Source organism: Microtus ochrogaster, chromosome 1 (genome assembly GCF_000317375.1).
Source record: "Microtus ochrogaster isolate Prairie Vole_2 chromosome 1, MicOch1.0, whole genome shotgun sequence".
In the NCBI taxonomy this organism is placed as follows: Eukaryota; Metazoa; Chordata; class Mammalia; order Rodentia; family Cricetidae; genus Microtus; species Microtus ochrogaster.
This window is the reverse complement of record NC_022009.1, coordinates 80,452,910-80,472,795: the sequence shown is the minus strand read 5'-3', so window position 1 is coordinate 80,472,795 and position 19,886 is coordinate 80,452,910. Positions and strand designations below refer to the sequence as shown.

General features: G+C 40.6%; 1 protein-coding gene across 7 annotated transcripts in view; it reads right to left on the bottom strand.

Moving 5' to 3' along the window:
- Positions 1-19,886, bottom strand: part of Hdac9 (histone deacetylase 9) — a 674,620-nt gene that overhangs the window by 145,690 nt on the left and 509,044 nt on the right. For 6 of the 7 annotated variants that reach the window (XM_026782516.1, XM_026782520.1, XM_026782523.1 and 3 more), the window contains one exon: positions 2,737-5,336. In XM_026782516.1, the coding sequence (XP_026638317.1) occupies positions 5,028-5,336 (309 nt within the window). In that variant the 3' untranslated portion in view covers positions 2,737-5,027. Of the gene's footprint in view, positions 1-2,736; positions 5,337-19,886 lie in introns of those variants that run through there. The other variant, XM_026782512.1, reaches the window with a different exon arrangement.

The window sequence follows — 19,886 nt, the reverse complement described above, 5'->3', positions numbered from 1 at the left end:
TGGAGCACTGGACAAAATCACTTTAGTAATGATACATAGAACTCAGAACAAGCCACAGGCCAAACTCTGCCTGCTGCAGAATGTGTAGAAGGCAACATAAGAGTAAGTCTTTGTGCTTTCATGTCAGAAGATGGCTTCTTCAACCACATCTAAAGCATAAGCAACCAAGGGAAATAAAGGTGGATGGCATTCAGTAAGATCCAAAGTGTCTGACAGTCAAAGTACACTATCAAGGAAATTATAAATAATAAATAAAATTATAAATAGTAAATAAGAGGAAATAAAGGTGGACTGGCATTCAGTAAGATCGAAAGTGTCTGATAGTCAAAGTATACTATCAAAGAAATTATAAAAATCACAGGATGGAGTAACATTTTAATTGGAATCATATGTACTTATTAACTCTCAATAACAAAAGGACAATTTTAAAATACTAAGTATGTAAATAGATATTTTCTAAGGAAGTTCCTCAAATGGAAAATAAGCAAATGGAAAAAAAAATGTTCATGATCAGTAGCCCAGGGAAAAGTAGATATCAGTTGAAGAATCATAGCACTTCCCAGCTGTTATCATGACTGCCATAAAAAATGAAAAATAAGGCTGGGACAATAGCTCAGATGGCAAAGCTTCCACTGCAAACAAGTGGACCTAAACTGGACCCCCAGAACTCACGTACGTGTTTTCATGAGGAAACATGGATGCATTTCAAGATGAAATCACATGCACAAAACTCTCATCTCTGAACTAGGAAAACACTCGGCACTTGTCATTTACAGTAGTGATGTAAAGACCTGATTGGAATCAGTTAATGTTAATGGAAATGGGGAGATCTGGGTGGAAGGAGACTGTGAGAACTGTAGGAGCAGCTGACTAAGGTGTGGGGGGTAGGCATCTTGGATATGCAGAAAGGGATCTTTGCACGCACAGCACAGGAGTCAGGGCTGCCCAGGTTCCCATCAAACGTGGGCGGCCTCTGCCAGGATCGCTTCATGCAATAACCACCCTAAATGCCCGTGGTACAGGTGGATGGAAAAGGTTAATAGATTTGAGGTGCTCGCAACTACACTTCATGCATTTAAGTCGGCCATAGTTAAAATGAAAATCCATTTCATCAAAAAGATGCAGGAATATAGCATTGTCTAAACATTTGCTAAGACTCCAGGAAGTTACTGTGCTAGGAATATGAATACAAACACATAAAAACTTAGAGTCTTAGCTGGACTCAAAAGCCGCATTTCTGGGTCCTTAATATTTGTCTGCATTCTGTGACTCCCTCCCCGTCCTGCCCTGCGGTCTTCTCTTTAAATTGGGTGTGTGGAGAAGTTAACAATAAAGGGAAACAATCTCCAAGTCCTCTTCCACCTCTGAGTTCTTCACTGGGAGTGGCTACAACTACAGACTTGAATTTTTTGATCGTTAACTGTATACCTATTTTTACCCATACACAATTATTTAGAACTACATGTTTCAATTATTGAAAAAAAAAACACAAAATCTAAGAGCCACTATGCTATTAATATCTATATGAATCAGGTACTAGATTTAAAAATACGTTGAACTTGAATCCCCTTTTTAATACTTTTCGGCAAACACTAAGTATGATGAATATAAAAATTCTTACAGACAACTGTTCATTTCTGTGAAAAGCAGGAAGCTCTGCTTCAGCCTCCACCTCCACCATTGCCAGCAGGATAACTCATGTAATACGCAGCTGTATGGTTCTGACCTCCAGAAACACTAACTTTCATGACAGTACCATAGAGTAATATATAGAGGGCAATGTAAATGAACCAGAGGACATTAAAAAAATCATATTTAACCCCTTTAATTCAGCACACAGTAGCACATTCTGAAATTCTGACAGTAAGTTCTGCTGCCAACAAACCAGAAGGGGAATAAGCTGGACAGTCCGGGCCTGGCTCACATCACCTCACACTACCTCAGCGCACAGGAAAGCTTGCTTTATCTGGCTTGCCGCTCTTCACACAGCATCGCAATAAGCAATAACTGCCACCACACACGGGGAGTGCTCCATCCCTCTTCTCTCTCACATTCTGTCCCTCTTCTCCCTAAGTGTATTCACGGTCGCTGTTATCTGCGGTTTGGAATCTCACCGTAATAGACAGCATTAAGGTATTTGCAAAAAGATTCATTTTAACGTTTATTGAGAGCTTGTTATATTCAAGGGAGCATATTTAGCTTATTTTTAAATTTTTAATTACATTTGTGTGTGTTTGTGTGCACGTGTGCCAGAGCCAATGTGTTGTCAGAGGACAGTCTGAGGACTCAGTTCTCTCCTCCCACAGTGTGGGACCTGGGAATCAAACTCACGTTGTCAGGCTTGGTAGCAGAGCTCTTGACAGCCCATGTTAAAAGTTTAAAATAATTTTTAAGTTGAATAGCGCTAGGGACTATTTATATTTCTTTTATATTTAGAGGATGACATTTTAATTTAAATACCAAGGAGGATAACACATCCTTTAAAAGGCCACACTAGAAAATGGAGCATGCAACTGATTTTACATCTGTCTCCTGGTTGATAATGGCTGATACAAATAGTTCGAGATTGTTATTGTTTTATGTTATTTTAAATGGTATTAGAAGCAACTTTTCAAAATACCTTCATTTTCTTGTTTCAACAAAAAATGGAAATTTGTATATGTGATTTAATGTACAGGTTTTAAATTCCATTAAACATATCAACTTTACACAAAGCCAAATGTATGAAAAGGGATCTTTTAAAAAAAACTTTATTTGAGAAAGGAAGAGACTTATAACAGAAGGCAAGAAGGGAAACATACAGACAATATATTTACAACACAAAACAGGATATCACCTCCAAGGGTGTAAATCATAATAAATACAGTAGATCTTAGAAGAGACATTTATTGGTTAATTCTAAGGTTAGTTATGTCCAGCTTTTCGTTTTACTGGTTCCAGGTAGTTTCTTGACTAAATTCAAAGACTATCAAATTCAAACAATTACGTCCACCAAATGTACTGATGAAGTTCTCTCCAATGACATTATAAAAAATAGTTTTTTTCGTTTTTGATCACATATCTTTGAAGAAATATTATACAAAAGTCTGCTCAGCCACGTGTTCCTCCCCAAATAAAATGTGTTTTAAAAGATGCACTATCCCTTTTTTATGAGATTGAAAAAGGAATTTGAAGAAAATGAATATTTATGAGATGGAAAAATATACAATTTTATCTTAGGCATGCCATATTTTTAATGCAAAACAACTGACAACAGTCATTTTAATATGAAGGAATATATTAACCCAAACGTATTGGTGATAGGGAGAGTTACCTATTAGAACTAGCTGTCAAATTATCAGAAGGATTTTCATTATGTGGAAAAACTTTTAACTTTCTAACTCTAGTTATGTTAATTTAATTCAAATGGAGACTTTTTAAAAAAGGATAATGTATCTTTAGCAGGAACATTTTAAAAGAAATAGTTTTAAATGTCACAGCGAAGTGTAAACAACACGTGCTAATAACATACAGTTGAACCATGTCTACATTTGGCAAAAGTGCTGTCTCCTGAAACAGGATACTACACCTTAAATAGCAGGGATCAAGGAATATAAATATTTTAATAGAAAAAATCCTCAGGAAGATTCTAGGTCAATTTGGATTATCCATACCAAAGGGGTCTTAATACAGCATACATTTGACTAGCTTAACAAAAGTAAACCCGTAAAAGAAGGCAAACATATCAAAAGGGAATATGAAGAAAACGTTCTAGCCAATAGCTTCCGTAAGGGTTTCCCAACTCATGGTGGGATTTTCCCAGCCAATAAATCAATTCATAGAATACCCTTTAAAAACTGAAAGAGTAGAACACTACCCTCGGACTGTTTCTCCTACATTCCCCAGAACACGAGTCACTCGAACTTCCTGTTTCCACGAGACATTTCCTGTCCCCTCACAGAACTGCTTTTCTGTAGAACAGCAGGACCCTAACAAAGAACTGACTTAAATAAACATCGTCTCGGTCTCTGTTGTGTTCAAAGTTGTTTGTGCTTTTACAGCATCAAAGGACATGGTCCTTCTGGAAGTGCCATCATATACAAGCAGATTTGTCTTGTTAAACCAACACTCAGCTTTTTTTATTTATTTCTCAAAATGATGTGGTATATACCACGGTATGAGAGAAATCCTAAGGATACCAGGCGTCAGTGTGAGTCACCCTCTTGAAAGCCTGCTTTTAATTTGGTATCAGGTGGTAATCGTACTACATTCTCTGCAGCTGTGCATACATCGCAGCATCTGCGTGGACCACAGGGCTGCACGCCGCTTCGTGACAGCATTTGCATGGATTCCATTTCAGAACTCAACATCAGCAACTTACACAAGGTTTAAGCGTTGTGCAATGCTGCGTCAGACATAAGGTAATGGTCAAAACTGAACTTCAGCTTGCATCTCTGCTCAAAACCACCTTAATGGCTAAGGTTTTCAGTTGTGATCTACGCAATAACCTAGAGCTGCTGGCACGGTAGCCAGGTTTCTACTTAAAAAAAGAGAGAGAGAGAGAGAAAGGGGGCAGGGAGCAGACTACCTTCAACAGTGTTCAAGACTATGGTATGATACACTATGTACAGTTGTATGAAAAAAAATGAATTCTTTATGTTAAAAAACATCATTTCTAATAGAATGCTTCATTGATCAGGCTGTAAACTACATTCTGTGCTCACAGACCTCAGCAGATAAAACTAAAAACAACAATGAGTTCATTTTCACTAGAAGTAACTGTTGTATCAGGCTTTGAGATGGATTTAAAGCCTATTAATTTCCTGGATATTATATAGCATAATTTTAGTGTAACAGGCATTTTCTTACCAGTAAAGATTCAATGAAACCTTGATACCCATACTCATTCAGAGATCAGTATAGAGTGATCTTTATAAAGAAAAAAAAAACATCATTTTACCTGTTTTAGAATTCTTAAACACTAAAATTGGAAATATATGCTGATAGGTAATGATAATCATTTAGCAAAATCTGCAACACATTTATGTTCAAATAATGACTTTAATTACAAATCCTGGAGCTAAATCTTTGCCTATTACCTGTTGCATATAAGCAGCCTGCTCCCCACATTCCATTTCCTGTATCTGAGCATCTTCATCGCTGTCCACTGGCTCCTCCTTGACCTTCACAGCCCCAACTTGTCCCAGTGTGTCCTCCACACAAGCACGGCTGCTCCCAGTGCTGTGCTCGCTAGAGGTCGCTCTGTCTTCCATGGCCTGGTCCCCCTGAAGCTCCTCCTCTGCTTCTTCAAGATGGCTGCCTGGTTGCTTCAGTTGTTCAATAGATTTCGAGAGCAGCTAGAAGAGAGTGTTCAGGGGTTCAGAAGTCAATAGTTCCTGATGCAACAGATTCAACTCATACTCTCATTTTTAATACCTCAACTTGAGCTAGAAAGTGCTGGAAGCATTAAGGGAAGAAGGTGGATAAATCTTGTCCACGGAAGCCACAAAACTTTCATAAGGATGTAGTTCAAAAGTCTACTTAATATAAGTAAACTTGAGACTGACCCTTTCTCATGAAAGGCTGACGTTAGCATAGAAACCTCTTCAAACTCACATTTAAGCAAATACTAACCGCTATAAAACCGCCAACCTAAATGGTAGTGGTTCTTTAGAACTAATTCTCTGGTGCCCATAGGATCGAATTATGACAGTATTTCAGAAATAGAATTGTAAAATACAGAAATACTCATTGTAGAATTCTGAAGTTTAAAAATATGAATGATCTTTACCATTTTGGAAGGGCATATATATTTTTGATTGGACCCGAATGTGATTAAATAAGGAGTAAACAAGAAACTAGATTTAAAATAAAAAAAAAAAACTATTCAGATGTCTTCCTTACTTGGCTGAGTCGATACCTGTGTAACTGTTTTCCAGCCATCCTGGATAGTAGCAGCAGAGAATGTGATCGCGGAAAACAAAACTAGAATTTTTTTTTTTTGCAAAGAATTTTATTTTAACTCATGTTCACATATAACAGGGTTTAAAAATCTAAGCACGTTTTAATGTTTGAATAAAAAGTTTACTCAAACTTTGAAGGACAAGCTCTTTAGATGTCATGTGATCCATCCATCGCAAGCAGCCCTGAACATGCTGGTACATGCCTTAAATTTAACTGCAGGGATGCATATTGGAAGTTTTCATCATTTTTTTAAACAACTATTTATTTAGTGGCAGTTAGGCTCCAGCCACTGCTAATGACTGGGAAATGGGCACACCTTTCTGGCCTCGTTTCAGTGCGTTATAAAGAAGTAAGACCACTGCATTTTGATCTCATGTGTCAGAGATTTTATTTTATATCTGACAAGGACTTTAAAGAATAAACTCTGGTTGTCATAGTAGCACCCTGCGTGTACAGGTGGGCACAGGAGTGAAGTGAGATGGCGGAAGTCGTTGCTGGGAAGGTTCTGTTTGGGATGAAGGCGGAAAAGGAGGCAGATAGACTGAAAATATTTCGTAAAAAGTGTCATGGCTCATATCATATTTTGGTGGAGAACAAGAATATACAGAAATGAACTGTAATAGGATAAGACCCAAATATCTCCAAGCCCAGCAGAGATAGATAATCAAGCAAAGAAAACATATACCAATTAAAATCCATATCAAAAGGAAGAAAGACAATTTCAATATTCATTTCCTTCGTGCTGACAACTTAATTTCTATTATTCCTGGGCAGTCAGCATAAGGAGAAATTCCTCCCATCATCCTTAAAACATCTTTAAGTGCATGCTCGAAGACTATTTTCTGTATAATTGTCCTAGTTCTGAGCAGTAATCAGCAGTTCCTGTCTTAAACACATAATTGTTTGCACACGGCTGAGAGCCCAAGGAGCAGACACTACACTCCTTTTGAATTCTGGCTGTGTAACTGTAGGGCACCTGGCCCTGCAGGTTTGGGGAGAAAGAACACTCAGGACCATAAAAAATGAGAAAAAAAAATAAAAGAAAAGTCTTATTTTTGGTGGAAACAGCAGAGTTGAGAAAAACATTCTTCAGAGAAATGACAGCAGGCAGGTCCCTTTCAACCCTGTCCAGCTCTCACCCTCGCTCGATAGCCATAGGATATTAGCGCAGTTTTATGGGGAGAAAGAATGAATTTGAGAAGAGGACAAGAAAGTGCAAGGGCCTTCAAGGAAAATATTTACAAGAAGATGACTGACATTTCTTCCTGAACAGAAGTTCAATGAACCATGGGAAACCTCCTCTTGATACCACAGCTTCGCTGGCAGAATGAATGGGACAGGCTGGCGTGTCAGAAAACGCTGAAAAGGAGGCCCAAAGACACAGGTGTTCAAACAACATTGCCAGAAACAGCTTCACGAGGATAGCAGATGAAAGGAACAACCCCACATGGGGTGTGTGGCAAGGGAATTGTAAGAGACTGGCCGGACAGTCCGACGCACAGGAGATGCGTGGTGGCAAAGGTCCCTACTTGATGGGGGCGGGGGCAGTTCTGAGGAGCTTCTGGATCCATCCCTTCTCATGGGTCCTTCGCGGAATGTTCTTAGGGAAGCCATGTGTCCTCTAAGCCTTTCTCCCACGGCTATCTCTTGCCTCAGCTGCTTGCTTCCTCCACTGCAGGACCAAGTTCAGCGTGCACTGTTTTCAGCTCCCGTGCCCTCTTCGGCATGTGTTGTAATGAGCATGTGCAATAGCATGGCTTTTCCTTCTGCACGTAAAAGACACCCCACTGCATTCCTCTGTCCCCACTGTTAATTCGCTCCACCCTTGTTCCTGGCTCGCCAGACTGCCTTTCTTCTCAAATCTTTCCTTGCTGGTACTTTTGCTTGTTATTTCACTCAAAACATACAAGCACCCAAAGGACAACTCCAGACACTTTATGGGGGCAGGGAAACAGTGTCCTTGCTATTACAATTAACAGGACCTTTGTCCCCTACCCTAGTCACACCTTTGGCTTATGTCCTAGGCCAAGTAGCTCCTAATAACTTCCTCTCTACCTTTATGAACTTCACGTCTTTTCTGGGCTTGTCTCGCCTGCATGTTTACAGTAACTTACTCATCTGAAAGAAGACATCTTCCACCGTTACACGTCTGCCTTCACAGCAGAACCTGAATTCCCTCTTCATCTTCGCCTCTCCTCCTTTGCTCACTTAAAAGCTATGTCAATTACGTTTTCATCCATACCATTTGACTCATAACTTTCTTGTTGAGCTCAATAATAGCAGCACAGAGGCAAATTCAGGTGGGCATTGTAAGAATTCTATTTTATTTTTGTTTATGATGTATGTGCTTATCATTATGTGTTGTGGACTATTAGTTGAAAATGTGTTACATTTGTTTGTGCTGTGGAACATTGGTTCAATGCTGCAAAGATGTGCTGTACTCTTTTATGCCGCATTTGTTTAACTCTGTGAAGCTGTGTTACATTGCCTGTCTGAAACACCTGATTGGTCTGATAAAGAGCGGAATGGCCAATAGTGGGGCAGCAGAGAGAAGCAGGCATGGCTGGCAGGCAGAGAAAATAAATAGGAAGAGAAGAGATCAGGGAGGACAAAGGGAGAAGGAGAGCTGACATCAGGGGTCAGCCACACAGCTCCACAGCAAACCATGGTGTAAGAAGTAAAGGGCAGTGTACAGACTAGGGAAAGATAAAAGCCCAGAGAGAAACGAGCCAAGCTAAGGCTGGGCATTTGTGTGTAATAACAATCTCCTTGTGGTTATATGATGGGGATGCCATGTGCGTAGGTGACAGCACACTGGGTTGGATCCTTTGGAGGTGGAGTTACAGATGTATGTGAAGTGGCCAACAAGACAGGTGTTGCAAACTAAACACGGGTACTGGGAGCTGAACTGGAGTCCTCTGGAAGAAGAGCATTGAGTCATTTCTCTACGGCCTGTCCTCACCCCTACCCTCCACGGCCATTTAAACAGGAGACTGACAGGTGTCAGGGAAGGTCGAGCAATAAAGTCAAACAAGATGCAAATAATAGCACCTTGTAAAGAGAGAGGCTATGTTCACTCGTGCTGGCAAATGCCATTACTTACCAGAACAGAAATTTCTCACCAACAGTGAGTATGTTAAGCTGAGATGGGTGTTCATGGAACATATATGTACTTTCAACAGAAATCTTTCTAAAATTTGACCTCTTAATGTGTTTATAAGATCTTGAAAACTCCCAGAGATCACCTCATCAAGTTCATGAACTCAATTTGCAAATTCACTGACATAGATACATACGTGGCATTGCAGACAATACTTTTTAGTGTGCAATTGAGGAACAATGCTGCTTCCAGTGAGTTCCCTGACTTTACCTCTACTACTGAGGTACTGACAGGAAGAGAAGGATAAAGACATTCAGAAAAAATGATGTCGCCATCACTTTGTCATTAAGCCACACGACAAATACTTTCTTTCCAAGAACAGAATTCCACTAGTGTTTGTAAAAGGAATGGTTCCTGACAGAACAGTGGTTTATGAGTTGAAATCATATGTGCATGTGTGTGTGTACTCATGCATGTATATGTGTGTGTGTGTGTGTGTGTGTGTATTTTGGAGTTGCAAAATGTCTTATAACATCCTAAACTCTTATTTTTTGAAGAAGGAATCTCTATTCAAAAGAAAGCGTGCCATCCCCATGAACACAAAATGGGAACCTGTGACTGAAAAGGAGCGCATTTCATAATCTCCCTGTCTACCTCCTCTTCTAAGAGAGCAGCCCCGTTGTGATGGGTGATTGAGCAAGGTGAGCAATTCCAGTTGCTCTAATGCACTCTAAACACCCATCTAACACCTTCCCAAAACCACTCAGCTAGGAAATATCTTGAAGGTATTATAAACTTCCCGACAGCACCAAGGTAATCTCTACTCCATCCACCGTTCACCCACGTCTTCTCGTGGAGTGAGCACCAACACCCCATTCCACGAGCCGTGAAGCTGAACTTGATCCTTGTCTCCCTTGCATTTCTGTTGCGTCTGTAGCAACAATCTCCACAGTGATTGCACAGCGGAGCCTAAGTGTGGACACCGTCCTCCACTACAACTCCTGTGGTCAGCATTATTGCTCCTTCCCCGAGTGTTTCCCTGAGACGCTCGACTCTGGGCTTCTGTCTCGTGTGGAACCTTTCAACACTGTGGTTCCACTGATCATCTCCAACTATGTTAGGTACCATCTGTCCTCCACACACAACTGTCAGAGAGCTTCCCACCATGTTTACAATAGCATCCAAACCTCTTAAAGTGGTCCACAGATGTCCCGCGACCCGTCCCACCTTACTTACGGTGTACTGTAACCTACCATTTCTGTGCTCCAGATACCCTGGCCTCTGGCCATCTTGTAAACATGAATATGCCATCCTGGCTCTTGCACGAGACCTTGGCAGACTCTGTACTTTTTACTTCCTCACAACAACATGCCTGATCTGGCTCCTTAGAGCATTTAATTGTATCACCATTTAACTAATATATTTTTCTTTGTATCCCGGATTATGGCCCTGCATTTTGTTGTTATTTTTGTTAACAGTTATTTGGGTTTCTTACTGAAATTCAAACATCACAAGAGCACAGGGTGGATGGCTTTCATCATCTTATATCTGAGCACCTCATGGCACGGCACCACAGATCTCTGCAAACCTAACGCATGGTAGCAAAGCTTTCCAACTTTCCCCCTCAGACTGTGATGTAGGGTACTGTGTGCATGATCAATATCTTCCACTTTCCCATCTGAGGAACGAAGATGCTCTCTGTGAATATTTGTGACACACAATCAGGCAGCGGGGACATCCTGAAGCCAGTTTCACGAGATATAAATGCACAGAGAAGGTTAATTTTCATTTCTTCTTTTATTTTAGGTATCTGACTAAAGCTGTTTTCATTTAAACACTCATATTTGCCAGAGTGGAAAAATTAGCAATTAGCATCAGCAAGAAAAATCTACAAACAAAAGTCACAGAGAAATTCTGCCTGCCAGGTTTGACTTCTTTTAGACTTTTAAAATGAACAGTTACTGCGTACTATTTGTAAGTATTCGTATTACGCTGTTTTCTATGTGTTTTTGAACTCCAAACACAACCATTACAAAGATGGTACAGCTAACCCTTTTCTAATTTGCCCTGCTGCTGAGTGGCCACAGATGGGGAAGGATGTCTGCTTACTCTCAGTGGGGTGGCAGGGTCTCTCTTTAGTGGAACATCTGGAGGTGATACCCCAGCAAAGTGAGTCTGTTGCCTGGCTGGCTAGAAACATCTGTGTGACAGACAAAGGCACAAGCCTGTGTGAACCTCTGTTGAGTCCCTGTCTGTGAAACACACTGTACGCTGTCCACCTGACGCCAGGTGAGCCACACTGGTGGGGACTCCACCTGAGACGAAGACAGGGACCACACAGCACCTCTTCTTCCTTTAGCCTGTGCTCCTCCTCATGGGACACTGTGCCCCTCGGTCTTTGTACGACCTTGCTGCCATTGTACAGGCTCTGAGAAAGCCACAGGTAGTGCGTGACCTCCCTGGGATGTGTTCACCATGACAAACACACGCTCACATGAATACTCTCCAGGAACTATGACCAGTGGTCAAAATACCTTGTTTTCAAGTAAGGAATTCAATTAAGCTCTTCAGTTCTTACCTATTCCTCCTAGAGTTGGATGCAAGTCGTAGTTTCCGTGTTTTACATTTCATGACAAAATCATATATTCTATCAATTCATGATATAAATTCATTCAACGCTGTTTGAAAAGCTGTATTGCTAATTTCAGCATATTAGCACATTAAGCTCATTGCTATGAAAGTTACATTGCTTGGTTTCAACTCTATTAAATATAGTACAGCCATAAGTGCTTTTCATTATAACAGCTAAAATTCTACAATTTAAATATTCCTCACGAAATCCTTTATATGTCCACAAAAATCTTCATTTATGAACCATGAACTAAAAACAGTATTCAGGGGTAAACCCACTCTTGATTACAGATGACTTTCAGACATTGTTGGACAACCCAGCAAGTACGAGGGTTCTGATGCATCTGTTCTGCAAGCAGATCTGTTCTGCACCCTCAAGCAGAACAACCCAGTGAGGACGGGGGTTCGCATGCTACAGTTCTGCAGAACAACCCTCAAGCAGCTCAGCACTTCTTAAAAATTCTACCTTGAATTTTAAGACAGATTTTCCTTAGGCAACAGTGCAAATATGTCTTTATTCCCTTTTCTTTTAAATAAATGTAATATTCTTCTTTTGGAAAATAAGACCTTTTCCTTCAGCTCCAAGGAAACTAGACTTAAAAATAATGATAAAATCCTGTCTCAATTCACAAATAGATTAGGTATGTACCAACTGTTCTCAAAAACAAGATGCAGAACTGGGAGGACGTTCAAATCAGGAGGTCTACTTAGAGAGGAGCGCTGTCCTCCAGCCAAAGGCGCTGTGTCACTTTGATGCTGTGCATCTCAGTAAAATAATCCGTGGGGCCCAGATGAAGGACAAGAAGACAACGTCTCTAAATATTCGCTCATTGTTGACATGATTAAAAGTCTGCCATACACCCTTACCTACTGATTACATCTATTGATCTAAAGGACCAAGTGAGTTTTGGATAAGTTCATCTTTATCTTTTTAACTCTCAATGATTATCCAGACAGTGCCTGTAATAAAGACAGCTGGCTCTCAGAATGTCTTAACATTTCAGCGACAAGTCCCTTCTGGAAAAAAAAACCCTCAAAACATCTTCCATTTAGCTTTGCTGAGTAAGTTGTCCATCTGGGCTTTCATCCCTGGAACCATTAACTTATTAAGCATTAGCTGGGAGGCCCTGGGAAGGCACTGGTCAAGGGAGGACCCTCCCAGGTCTGAGTCGGGAACGTGGACATAAGAACTGGCAGTCAGAGAACGCGGAGGAAAAGGAGTTCATACTGCAGCTCCTCAGGAGGGAAGGCCACGTCGACACAGACTGCAGTGACAACATCATTTTCAGAGAAGCCCAGAGATGTACAGACCAAGCAATGGTCACCTTAGAGGATCCATTTTGAGAGGTAAAAACAGATAGTAGACTGAATTTTCAGAAAATACAAACTTTAGCCAAAGAATAGATTTTTTTTGAGAGTTTTTCTTTACAACACTAGCTGTCCTCCACACTTTGTGTTTTAACTAATTCTGCCATTTATAGCCATTAATATAATACTGAAATTTCTCCTTCATCATCTTCTTGCCAATTTGCAGCTGGTAAAACATTTAAAACATTTTCTTCTTTCACTCTTTAGGGGAAGAGATAAAGTGCACATTGGGAAGTAGCCCTTTTATTTCTATGCCTGGTGGCTTTACCAGAGTCTCAGTACAGACAGCAGCTCAACGCCAGGTCCTCCAACCACTGCTTAACTCCCTCCCTCCATCTCTCACCATCTCCTTATTGATCAATCCTTCCATCCTGGAAACTAGAAACAGTGCATGGGCCATTTAAGAATGGAGACAGGAAACCCCGAATGGTGATGATCAAAGGAAGAGGGGACAGGCATAAGCCTGCAACTCCTGCAATTTCATGTTTTGGAGAATGCCCAACATGTAGGCTTGGCTTGGAATCTATTTTCGAATGTGATCGGAGTTGGTAGTCCTAAGACACTAAGCTTGCTCACACAGACAGCTCCCAGCCTGAACCCCACACCGTAGGCTGATGCTCTATGACCCTGAAAACAATTCCCCAAGCATTCTATAGGGAAAGCCAGTGTCTTAAAACAATTTCCAGTGCTTGTGATATGTCTTACTGTCTATCTTTAGTTAAAAAAAATGATGACTTTGCCAGGAGGTAGGGTAGAAACTAACTTTAGAGAAGGGGCAGGAGGGAAGTTGAGGGACTCATTCTATGCTATGATTTTGGTAATGCTAAGACAATACAGATTTGTCAAAACTCATTGAACTGTTATATTTTACTGTGTAGAAATTACACTTCAATAAAAAGCTTGATCACCAATCAAAATATTGTTTCGAAGAGAAAGCAAATCCTGCTTCATGACAAATGCGCAGGCGCAGCAGGGAGCTGGCGCAGGATATGGTGATGATATGGTGATTTGGTTTACAGCGAATGATAGCTATTGGGGCAGGTGGCATGTGTGTGCAGTGTGTGCAGCCCACTGCTTCCCGACAGCCATCTTACTGACCTAATAAGGAAAACAGAGCTACAGTGTTGTTCACGCTTATGCATGCTATGGTTTGCACAAGGACCTCCATGTCCTAATGTAAGGCTCTGTCATGGACATCTTCTCAAGCCATCCTCTCTTCCGAGCCTCTGGGATTTGCTCATCAGAGGATGATCAGACACAATGTTGACTACTCCACCCAAAGTTACAAGGCTTCAGGAATGTCCCTCAGAGGGTCTATTGAGTGGCCTCAGTTTCGCAGTTCATGTGGGTTCTATATTGCACACAACCATCTTTGGTTATTGTTAGCAGTTTGTATGTCTTTGGGACATCTGAGGAAAAGAGCATACTTTCTTTATTTTTATTTACACTTACACCATAATTGTAAATGAGCTAAGACCTCTGTGGGGCATCCTTAGTTCCTCCGGACCAGCACTAACTCTGTCTAACTACGGTTTTGCGGCCGGATGCATAACTAGTAAGAGGGCGCTGGGACACGCAGGTTGTGGGATTGCAGATCTGGGTGAGACTCATCCTAGGGAAAGCAGAAACTCTATAACAGATGACAGTTCTGGATCCTAGGCCCCCTCAGGTGTGACCAAACATTTATAGAAAGAGCTGAGGAATACAGAAAATATGGAACTAAAATTGGGGATGTAAATGTTGCTCAAACCTCTAAGAAAGAATCTGCTGTACACTTGCAGTTCTCAGTTCTATAGACCACAAGCTAGATTAAAAATTCCTTATCCAGACTTAATTACTTCATTCTGTCAAATGGAACTATTTGTCAAGGTTGAGAAGCACCAGAATTATTTAGCATTCCTGAGATCCAAATGAGCCACGCTGTTCACACGGCTTCCTTCCCCAGACAATTTTCTTTCTGCTGGTCGCTTACCTCATCGTAACTATTCAGCTATTTTTCTATTCAATAAAAAGTGCCTCTGAGTAGATTAATGTGTAGATTGAAAAATAAAGGCCGAGGTCTCTCCCCTTGATGCCGCAGCTCGGAAAGCAAGGCTGGAGGTGTTTATGAAGACTAGGCTTTCATCCACGGGAATGGCCACTTAGTTTCATTTCCAAACACAAGATTTCATCACAGCTAATAATAAAGCAACAAGCAATTTTCTGTATTATAAACCACCAAGTTGTAATTATATAGTGAAATGCTTTTATATAAATTTTCCATGGTGATGCAAGCTGGTTTCGTAACAAAAGTGGATTTTTTTTTTTTTTTAAAAAAAAGCACACTACATACCTACAAGGATCTATTTATATTGGCCTAATCATGTCAAAACAGAGTCTATTTAGGAGAAAAGTCAAATTTTCTTTTATAAAGTTCAACAGATAGATAAATAATCGAGGGGGCTTTTTACTGTAATAAAAGCTGCTTTCAGTGCGTGCTAGCGTTTTTGAAGATAGTATCCATCTAATGGGCAGAATGCAGTCCTCGGCTGGTGATTAAAGCACCCTCATGGAAACAAGCTGTCAGACGGATGGAGAGAAATGAGTCCTGACAGGAGTAATGCCTGCTTCCCGAAATGAAAGCGCTGTTCAAGTTTCTACTCATCAGCTCTATAAGACTTAAAACAAGGCATTTTCCAACCACCAGAGAAGAGATGCCAACCTTAGCATTTCAGTAGAACATAATGAAGTCAGTAAGCATTCAGCTTTGGGCTTGCTCAGAACTCCTGCGAGAAGCTGGTCTGTCCAGCATTAAAACACGGCCAGGTGGCGGCATGCAAGAGAAAAGCATAATGTGACCTGTCTGCCGCTAGGCTCAGCACTACCTGCACAAGTGACTGCCAGCCATTTGCAAGCCTTCATCCAACGGGACATCCCAGAGTCCCACTGCGAAGGCCACCTATGGGGACTGCCAAGCGAGTGAGTACTTGGATAGAAGTCAATGCCCAGGAAGACGGAAGCAGTGTGGGCAATAGGATTTCTTCACACTGGCTTTCTAAAATGTGTTTCTGCTCTGCTTTTAATGTGAGGTCGGTAGCTTTGTGACGGACAGAGGAAGGACCGCTCATCTACTCATTCATAGGCACATGACTAAAATCACTGACACAGTAGTGGAGAACAGACTCCAGCTCTGTGCACAGGAGGCACTGCCAACTTGCTACACTTGATGAACCCTCTGGAAAATGCACATCCTCGGTGGTTTTGTAAATTGAGTTGTTAACATTCAAGGGATAATGCACGGGAAGATGCTGGCATGGAGAATTCGGTGCGTAGTGGATGCTGTATGTAAAAAGAAGCTGGTGTTATTTAGGTATTACTCTCGGGGAACTGACGGTAGGGAGATGCAGGCCACAGGAAAGAAGCAGAAAAATATACTAAGACAAAAAGGTTCAGCACACAGAGCTGAGATGGCTACAGGCCTTTAATTACGTCTCAAAACTAAACCTCATGAGTAAATCAGAGGAGAGAGGGGTAGACATGTTAGAATAAAGCTAATGTGAAGAGTAGGATATGAACTACGGATTCTGAGCAGTCAAGTTTTAAGATACAGATGTCTACAGGATCGTGTTGATCTTCAAAACAACTTTGGCAAAATGCATGCTGCTTCCAATAGGACAAACAGCAGGCCTGTATCAGCACTCAGTTCAGGAAGGAAATCACATGGACTGTTGCATGTGACCACGGACATGAAAGATATTCTCCTGGGTTTCTGAGTACAGATGACTGGGGCAGGGAGTGGTTATCAATCATCACGGAGTAGGGATGATATGTAACATTGACTCATACAGTTACATGAAAAGGAATTAATGAAACATATACTACTTGGATTGAGGGTCAAAGTCTCTTCCAAAATGTTGAGAAAACTTCCTATTTGCTCATCTTTGGGGCTGAGCGGAAATGGACTTTGCCCTGCATGTCAGCACAGAGCCACCTAGCCGTTCTAATAAGGCAACACAGAACATCTGTTTGGCCTTCAACTCACTGGCCATGTCTTAGACATACTTTTATTATGATAAAATAATACTCATGTCAAAGTGCTTAAATATGGTAATAAATAAATAATTAATATTTTTATTTAGACTGAGCCTTGACATACATAAGATATCATCTTTTGAATTATGTGTTTTAAAAAATGTGTTGGCTGATATCCAGCCATAGGAATGAGTAAGATATTTATCACAGAGTCAGTAAGGAAAAAAAAGGAAAAGGAAGAAAGATTATAAACATAAAATAATCAAGAAGTAAGTAAACAAATCTCAAATATTATTTCCTCAAAAAAGTTCGTTTCTGCTCTCTTGCTTTATGTCCTGATGCTGAGCACTGTGTTACTCGAGTTACTATGAGCTCATCTTCTGCTTCCTTCCCTGAGGACAGGGTGCAGATTATCAGTGCCTAAGGCACTGTCTACCAAAATTCAACAGTGATCTGCCGAGAGGGTACAGGTCGATGGACGTGTTAGTTAAATAGATAGTGAAACTTCAGGTCAAGTTCATTTCATGGAATGAATATTAAAAAAGCAATTATTAGCGGATGTGTGAAAATTTCAGTTAAAGCAGAAATTCTTGGGCATGGATCAATGCTATCTTATTAAAGCCACAGAGAATGCAGGGCTTGGGAGGGCAGGGGCTGTCAGAGACCCGTGTTAAAGTTAAACTAGAACGTCTAAAGGATGTTTTCAAAAACAACGCTCCACGGTGACAGGATTGGAGATTCGTGCTTTTACTAAACTATGTTGAAATAATCATTAATATTAGTAGGAGATGTGTGTTTCTATTAACTCAATCATAGTTTATTGTCCTGGGTATAAAAACTGGCAATATTTAAACTCAAAGTGGGCTCAGAAAAGAATTGCTCACCTCTTACTACTTTGGGGGGCTTGTCTTTTATATTTTGGTGAAATTTTTGTTTGAGACTTCTATCTTCCAACAAGGGAAACAAAACACATTGGCAAAAATCTACTGCCTTGCTTTGGTTCTAGGATGAAGAAATTGTTTTTGTTTGCTTATTTTTTTGAAAGTTCACCAAAATGTAAGGCATCATAGTATCCACATACCATATACCAGCAATAAAAATGCACAGTTTTGCTTTTGAAAAATGTCAAAAACAAATAAATGTTGCAAAACATGATTTCTACACGATTAACCATCTCAAAATACTTTCAGTGAAAATAGAGTATTCAGACTCAGGAATGGAGTGGTAAATCATTGTGAATGAGTTTCCTTTTCTTACCTAGACCTATCCTTTCTTTCACGATACCCCCTTTACTTGCTGTTAGACATTGCAATAAAAATATTGTACTTCTGCCCACCTCTCGAGCATTTATAACATAATTATAAATGGTAAATAATTTTGGGAGGCCAAACACCCCATGTGAATGGCATCGAAGCAGAGGACACAAGTAATCAAATAGCCGGGGTGGCATTAGTTATTATTATTACACATTTCATAAGTTCTTCACGGTTTCCATCTAAGCTCTCTAGGGCTTATTGGCAATTCAGATATATCATTGAAGTACAACTCTGTAACCAGATACTGGTTTAGAAACAGCCTTATTTTTAAAATACTTATGACACTTGTATGTATTTACTTAGTTTGTATTTGTTTGTGTGAGTGGGTGTGCATAGGCACATGACACAGCACACATGTGGGAGCCACAGGACAAGTCGTGAGAGTCTCTTCTCAGCCTCAACCACGTGGGCCTAGGGTGGACCTCGGGTCAGCAGGTGGGATGGCGGGCACCACATTTAGATGGATCAATCTGACGGTCCTGGGCCTTTATTTTTAACTAGGTTCTTATTTCATGCTTTTCTCTAAGTCCTCAAGGGGAAAAGCACTATAAAAAGCTCAGAGACCTAAAGGAAGATATATTTTGGGCATGCCATTTGCACACCTAGGTGCTGACATATGCCTACTTCCTGTCATGACTGCGCATGAGCGAAGGCCAGGATCTAAGGACTGAGCCTGCTATTTGCTCCAGTTGGAACGGATGGCATCAAGGTTTATCCATGATAGGAGAAAATGGCAAAAGTTTTGTGTTTGTCTCTTACTAATAATTATTCTAAGGAAATGGACAGAATGCACGTAAATTTATTATTAAGGTGAGACTTAGCAACTCTTGGCATCTGAACCAGGGCACTAGCCCAATAAAAAGTAAATAACCTCATCACCTTGGCAGAAGGGTGACCAGCAGTGACTCACTTCCTGTTGGTTCCCATGGAAACACTTCAGAATACAATACAGGTTCTGTATTTTCTTTAATAGGATCTTCTCCATTTCCTTAGACAACCGAGGACAGCTCAAATATTTTCATAATCTAGAGAACATCCAGGGAGCGTATGCCACTCGACTAAACATATGGAATATATATTTGGAGAAAAGCCAACTGGAGACGTGCTCAAGTCATCCAAACGCCCAAGCTGAGAGGGGCTAACACACAGAGGTCAGCAGGCGCTTTGAAGTTCTCTGGCCTTCATTCTACCTAATTAAGACAAGATTTAATAATCAAACCACTGTATAAACGTCTACCTCAGCGTAGAGGTTTGTTTCTAATTTGGGGGAGAATTCTTAACAGATTTCAGGGAGTCAGCCCCACATAGGAAGGGCTGCTGATAAGATTTGCTTTGCTTGTTGCTCGAATGCAAATGCCTGCTTTTCATCTTAGGTTGATTCTGAGATTGAGTTTAGCATCTGCCTGTCAAATCTCTAGCATGATCTCAAAGAGTAAAATGTGGCATTAGCATCCCATCTGAAACACCAAGTCAGAAAAAGTGAATTCTAAAATATTCTAAAGGTATTCATATAAAAC